Source organism: Piliocolobus tephrosceles, chromosome 3 (assembly GCF_002776525.5).
Source record: "Piliocolobus tephrosceles isolate RC106 chromosome 3, ASM277652v3, whole genome shotgun sequence".
Classification (NCBI taxonomy): Eukaryota; Metazoa; Chordata; class Mammalia; order Primates; family Cercopithecidae; genus Piliocolobus; species Piliocolobus tephrosceles.
The window spans coordinates 145,814,015-145,821,521 of NC_045436.1; the positions used below are offsets into that span (position 1 = coordinate 145,814,015).

Below are 7,507 nucleotides of genomic sequence, written 5' to 3' on the forward strand. Positions count from 1 at the left end.
TGTAACAGAAATTAGAACTAATTCCTTTATAAAAATCTGGGAAGAAATAATTACTTTAATTCACCATTTCATAGATGCTGAATTGTTTATTTTGAAGATGTATTAAGATATAGGGAGATCATACCAGCATTTACTACAAGGCATTCTATGGCTCATGAGGTGCACCAAATATTTTGTTAAATGAATGTTTTATTTTATCCAAAATCTCTTTTCAATGAAGCATCTCACAGAACTAGTTCGATGGCAAACACTTTGGGAAATTCTGAACCGCAGTCTTCCCATTCGTACTCCTGTTTGTTCTGAAAACATCTTACGTTGCACTTTCAAGTAGACAGAAGGAAGTAGCAGGGGCTTTTCTAGAGCCAGTGGTGGCCGTCAACAGTTCAGGCAACTTTACTTAGCTTGTCCTTCCCCACTTCTTCCTCATTTGGAAACTACTCCTTATCCTTCAAAACCCAGCTCAAATATCCCTGCTGCAGAGGCATTTTCGCCAACTTCCCCGTTAGTTGGTTCTTTCTGTAAGCTTCTACAACAATTTGTATACATTAATGGTGTCATCTCTTAGGTGGGAGATGATGGAAACCATCACATTGGCTGAAAATTATGTATGGTCACAATTTTTTAAGGTCACAGCTTAAGAAGCTGTCCCTTTGGGGATCAGTATATTTTGTTTCTCCACGTTGACACAGTCTGCTCCTCTCTCTGTCTTTGAGACAGATCATATTCTATCAGTTAAGTATGAGTTGAGGCTGCTGGCATGTATCTAGAGACCATGTTTAAGGAAAAATACTGATTTTTAATTACCGTGAAATCAACTGTGTGGAGGGTAGATTCTCCACTGCCTTCTCTAGCTCACTCTGGGGCATAGAATAATTGAGTGGAATAGTAAGTAGAAGATTCTAGAATACGTACAGAGAAGGTCCTCCTAATCCACAGGTTCTGCATCTGGATTCAACCAACCATGGCTTGAAAAAATAAAGACAATAAAAAATAACAATTACAACAATAAAAAATAATACAAATGTCAAAATACAAAATAACAAATATTTACATAACATTTGCATCATATTAGGTATTATAAGTGATCTCGAGATTATTTTTAAAGTATATGAGAGAGGCCAGGCGTTGTAGCTCATGCTCGTAATCCCACCACTTTGGGATGCTGAGACAGGAGCATTGCTTCAGGCCAGGAGTTCAAGACCAGCCCTGGGCAACATAGTGAGACCTTATCTCTATGAAAAAAAAAAAATTTTATAGTGTACAGGAGAATATACATAGGTTAAATGCAAATATGCCATTTTCTCTCAGGGACTTGAGCATCTGAGGATTTTGGTATCCATGGAAGCCCTAGAGCCAATCCCCTGTGAGGATACTGAGGGGCAACAGTATTTCACCTTTCCCTCAGCCTTCCAGGCCTCTCACTTTCACAAGGTTGCATCACTGAGTTTGAGGATGCAGCTCCACCTTACCTCTTCAGTGGCTCTTATCCCACTTCCTTACCATAATTGCTATTTGCCCGCCCCTCTGCCTTCCTCTCCCTTGCTTTTATGTCTTTATATTCCCAACTTCTGGGAGACGCTTGTTGAATGAATGGATGATAGGCACATACACGTGTTCAGAAAGGCTCCTTTTTGTCTCTTCTCCTCAGGGCCGCCCAATAACTCCAGTATACACGGTGGCTCCAAATGTTCAGAGAATTCCCACTGCCGGGATCTACGGGGCCAGTTACGTGCCATTTGCTGCTCCGGCCACAGCCACAATCGCCACACTACAGAAGAACGCGGCAGCCGCGGCCGCCGTGTATGGAGGATACGCAGGCTACATACCTCAGGCCTTCCCTGCTGCTGCCATTCAGGTCCCCATCCCCGATGTCTACCAGACATACTGAGGCTGGTGACCAGTGCGAAGACAAACCACACGAACACCACTGAAGGAACGCTTGACTATTTATGAAGAAGGAACCTGTTGAATTCGCACATGCAATCTGAAAGTGAAGAATGTTCGCAGATTTATTTCTGAAATATTTTATATATATGAAGTTTTCACTAGTTTTTTAAGACTATTTTCAACTTAGCAGGCCTGCGTTTATACATTTCCAAAAGACTTGTAATGGTTCGTGCCTTCATACCATCTTTTAAAAATTTGTATGCTGTACTACATTTGTATAGAGGTTTTTGTTGTGTGTGTTTTTTTTAAGGATATATTTTCAGTATGAAGGTTATTTTCTTAACTTCTGCACTCCAGAGATTTCTATTTTGTAGTACCTTCAATAATATATCAACTATATATTAAAAAAGCACACTTGAGCAGCTAGGGAACTATTTTGAAAAATATATACAATATTTAAAGATACAAACAGTAGTGCTTAAAAATACTACATAAAACATTATTTTAAAGGTTATACTGGAAAGTGCAATTTTAAAATGAGTAAAATCTTTGTATTTCTGCTGGCATTAAGGGTTGATGGTGTTACCATGTATCATCATGGCGGTACTATTTTTTAAAAGAAACACTGAATCTCTCCTTAAGCCAACATTGAAAAGACCTGCCACACTTCTGAGTCCAAACACTGGAAAGCTCTCCTTTGCCACCATTAGCAGGGCTCATTCTCCATGTGCCTTAACCTTAAACATGCCCCCACTACCCCATCTCTCACCCTGTCCCCTCCTCCCCAAATTCCCAGTCCCTCCGCAATGTTTGGCAAGCCTAGGACTGATGAATAGCTCTGAGAGAGAGAGGAGCTGGTGGCTTTTATACTTCTTCCTGGGTTTTTGTTGGGGTTTGTTGTTTCGTTGTATGTTTTTTGTTTTGTTTTGTTTTGGTTGGGGAAGTATTATCTTCTATGTGTGCTATTTTCAGTAGCGTAAGTACAAGGTTTTAATTGAGCTGCATAAGACAACTTTGCATAGCTATTTAATTGCCCAATATAAAACTTTAATGCCATTTCTAATGCTTTTATTCATTTTTGAAGTATGAGTTTGTAGGGACAAAGAATGTATGTTATCATAGACAAGGCCCCCAGAGACTCTTGTCAGCAGAAAGTTATGCTTCTAGTTGCCTTACCATGTTTCATGCAAAACTGTCCGTGGTCCTCAAGGGTGTTGGAAACATTTTGTTTATTAAATCTCTCTTCCCTTGCTGTGCACTTGATGGGTGAACTGAATTGGGGTGTGCACATCCAGGAGGAGGAGGAGAGACCTGTAGAAGTTTAAAGATAGTTTGTAAATATCTTCTAATGCTTGTTTTTAGTCCTTTTATGTTGCAGAAGTTCATGGTATGTAGTTTAATGCAAAATGAAACCATTTTATTTCAATGTTATTAAAAAGGTTTGTTTTATTAGGAAGTTAATGTATTGTTGCAGTGTTTTGTGCCTGTTTAAAGGCTTTTGTTTAGCAGAGTGAATGTAAAATACAGTAAAATGTTAAGATTGTCATCTACTTTAAAAAAAATATATATCAACTTGGAATTGTTTTTTAAAGGCTCAATCAAGGAAGTGAGGTGTGCAATAAGGTAGCAAGTACACAGTTGCGTTTTTATGTCATATTAGAGATCCATACAATCTTTCCACTCATGGGATTTTTGTTGATGGCTGAATTCTTGTGGATTCATAAGAGGATCATGCCCTTAGCAAGTACTTTTGTTTTGTTTTAAATTAAGAGATTCCCAAATACCTTTTCCCCCCTCATCTTGAGATGAGTTTTTATGTGTAAGCAATATTTATTTAACTATTCTATAAAATTATTGAGTGCCTCCTGAGGCCTTTAAGCACCCCTAACATTTCTTTCCATCATTATTTTAAATGACATAAAGTAATTGTGCAATGTTCCTGATGATGTACCCCGCAAGCTGCATTGAAACTCAAATCTGTTGGAATGAGTGACTCAACAAAATGTAATTTGGATCAGATCCTCATCCCTTGACTATGTGAAAAAAGTACTCTCCTTCTAGTGAAGGATTGTCACAGAGTTTCACTGGATGAAACCGTGACCCAGTATTCTTACTGTATTTTACGTATGCCTGTAAATTATTTGCGAAGAAGAAGAAGAGGAGGAGGAGGAAGGGGAAGAGAAAGGAAGGAAGGAAGGAAGGAAGGAAGGAAAGAAAGAAAAAAAAAAACAATGATACTTTAACATGGCAACCACCAAACTCCCTTAAAAACAAACGTTGGGGACGTAGCTAGTTAAGTATCAGTGAGCCTCCAATCTGGGACTTTTCTGTTCCTATTGTTTCAAAACCATTTCACGTACACTACTGAGATAAATTTATAACTTGAAATGTGAACTTTTTTTTTTTTTTTTAGTGTTAAGAACAAACTATATAAATGTAAAAAAAAAGTTTTAGAGTTCTGTTTTCAAACATTGCTAGTGGTTTAGTTAACTTTAGCTGCTTTATATTTGAAAAGCTTTTATTTAGATCTTGCTCCATTTACAGTACATTCTTAGGATGTATGTAGTAAATAAAGCTTTCTTTAAAGCAATTCCAAGACCTTATTTTAAATTGTGTTTTCTTTATACTGATTTATTTTTTCTAAAATAATTAGGTAAACCCTTACAGCATAGAAAGGATTGGCTAATTCAATATTTTCCATTGGAGAAATCATCAAGTTATGGTCATGTGTTTGTCTTGGGACTACCATTGGAGATGGGTTACATCAGCCAGGTGCGGTGGCTCACTCCTGTAATCCTAGCGCTTTGGGAGGCCAAGGCAGACAGATCACCTGAGGTCAGGAGTTCGAGACCTGTCTGGCCAACAGGTGAAATCCCGTCTCTACTAAAAATAAAAATAGGCCGGGCGCGGTGGCTCAAGCCTGTAATCCCAGCACTTTGGGAGGCCGAGACGGGCGGATCACGAGGTCAGGAGATCGAGACCATCCTGGCTAACACGGTGAAACCCCGTCTCTACTAAAAAATACAAAAAGCTAGCCGGGCGAGGTGGCCGGCGCCTGTAGTCTCAGCTACTCGGGAGGCTGAGGCAGGAGAATGGCGTAAACCCGGGAGGCGGAGCTTGCAGTGAGCTGAGATTCGGCCACTGCACTCCAGCCTGGGCGACAGAGCGAGACTCCATCTCAAAAAAGTAAAAAATAAAAAATAAAAAAATAAAAATAAAAAATAGCCAGGTGTAGTGGTGGGTGCCTGTAGTCCCAGCTATGCAGGAGGCTGAGGTAGGAGAATCACTTGAACCCAGGAGGTGGAGGTTGCAGTGAGTCGAGATCATGCCTTTGCACTCCAGCCTGGACAACAAGAGCAAAACTCCATCTAAAAAAAAAAAAAATGTGTTACATAGCTGAATCGTGAATTATGAGTATCCTCAAATTTTGTCTCAGGAGGTAGGAGATTGAACACTCAAATAATATTCAAATCTGCATTGGAAAAGGATGTGACAAAGCCTGTCAACACCCTCAGTGCCAAAGTTTATTTATAATCCCAACGGCTTTACACACAGAATTTTAAATGGAGAGAGTTGATGGACATTGAGTTTTTTGATGGTCTCATGAAAGTGCTGGGATGACCTTGATGTTGGTCATTGCATTTGAAACCAAAACCTTCTTGTTTCTCCTTTTCATAGTGCATAGTGAGGTTAACAGGACACTTTGCTTTTCTCTAGAGATCATCACTAACTTCAGACAGTATCTATCATCAAAGTCAATCAGATGACAGGAGGGAAGGTGGTGGATTGTCAATAGAATAAAGTTCCACTTGGATTTGCCAGTGATTAAGAATTTTACCTTCTTAGCTTTGAACCTGGACTATGACCTCCCAACCTGCATTTCTTGGAATTCTAACCTTCTGCTTCCTCTTAAATGGATAAAGGCTTTTTTAGAGGCAGAACAGACCAGCATGTTGGGCAGAACATCCCAAGATGACAGCTTATTAGGCAGTATTTTTAGGGGCAACAAGATCTACTGATCTTCTTGCTCTAGGAAATAAGTACAAAAGCTCTTCAAGTTGCAGGATCACATTCAGGCTAGATCTCTTTAGAAAAAGAATTAACAATCAAAATGAGGCCAATAGCGTGTCAAATGAGGATAATGACTATGATCATGTGATTCACTGGGCTCTTAGGCTTCCATAACCTCAGGTGGAGCTCACAAGAACTCAGTGAAATAGGCAGGACAGATATAGATATGTGATCACACAGCTGGTAATAGGACAGCTGTGTGGTCAAGATCACACAGCTGGTAACAGAACTCAAATCTACACTCAAGGCCAAGCACAGTGGCTGCCGCCTGTAATCCCAGCGTTTTAGCAGGCCAAGGCAGGTGGATCACTTGAGGTCAGGAGTTCAACATGGTGAAACCCCATCTCTACTAAAAATATAAAAATTAGCTGGGCATGGTGGTGGCACCTGTAGTCCCAGCTACTGAGGAGGCTGAGGCAGGAGAATCAGTTGAACCCAGGAGGGCAGGAGTTGCAATGAGCCGAGCTCATGCCACTGCACTACAGCCTGGTTGACACAGTGAGACCTTGTCATTAAAAAAAAAAAAAAAAAAAAAAAGTCTACGTGCTCAAGACTCTGTCCCAGGTTCTAAATGCCCCATTTTTTCAATTCCAAAAATGTCTGTCATGACAACATACAAAGCACTTCATTGAAGAGTCAGAAAACGTCTTCTGATTTTTCTTGTGTATTCAATTTTTATATGATTTCTTTATTATAAAGCCTTCTGGGCACTAAGGCTTTGTATTTGAGTTTTTTGTTTTGCTTTGTTTGGATTTGATTTTTTTTTTTTTTTTTTTTTTTTTTTTTTTTTTGAGATGGAGTCTGGCTCTGTCACCCAGATTGGAATGCAGTGGTGCAATCTCGGCTCACTGCAAGCTCCACCTCCCAGGTTCATGCCATTCTTCTACCTCAGCCTCCCGAGTAGCTGGGACTACAGGCGCCCGCCACCACGCCTGGCTAACTTTTTGTATTTTTAGTAGAGACGGGGTTTCACCGTGTTAGCCGGGATGGTCTCAATCTCCTGACCTCGTGATCCGCCCACCTCAGCCTCCCAAAGTGCTGGGATTACAGGCATGAGCCACCATACCGGACCTTTTTAAGTCATAGGAAGTGACATTTTGGCATGGCTGTTTTGATGAAATAACGTTTTGACACCATGACCCTAAAAACAAAATCCATCTTCAGCTTTTTATGAAACTACTAAGTAGGATGACACAGATGTTCTCACTTTATCCTACCTTTTCCTTGACACATTCACCATTTCTGAACCCCCAAGGTCAAAGGGAGGATTAGGTTTAAATATAGAAAGAGACTCAGGAGACACCTATGAAATGTTTTACTTCAATTCCAAGGTCTAAGATACTGGACTGGATACAGCCTTTTCTCCTGTCTCCTCTTTTCACTTATTAGTACCCAGCATTCCTGTTTCTAACTCTTCATGCCAATAAACTTAGGGGACAAATGTGATTACCCAAATGCTTACCTGTATGAGCAAGTGCCATGGCCTACTAAAATAGGCTGGGTTTGTGGTCAGAACACCTAGGGGTGAAACCAAGCTTTGCTACTTGCA

The 7,507-nt window shown here is 40.1% G+C and overlaps 1 protein-coding gene across 4 annotated transcripts in view; it reads left to right on the forward strand.

The window, feature by feature from the left end:
- RBM47 (RNA binding motif protein 47) overlaps nucleotides 1–4,478 on the forward strand; it is a 206,901-nt gene extending 202,423 nt beyond the window's left edge. For 2 of the 4 annotated variants that reach the window (XM_023224490.3, XM_023224488.3), the window contains exon 7: nucleotides 1,649–4,119. In XM_023224490.3, coding sequence (XP_023080258.1) covers nucleotides 1,649–1,888 — 240 coding nt within the window. In that variant the 3' untranslated portion in view covers nucleotides 1,889–4,119. Of the gene's footprint in view, nucleotides 1–1,648 lie in introns of all 4 variants that reach the window. The other 2 variants (XM_023224487.2, XM_023224489.2) reach the window with 2 other exon arrangements.
- Nucleotides 4,479–7,507: the final 3,029 nt, after the last annotated feature.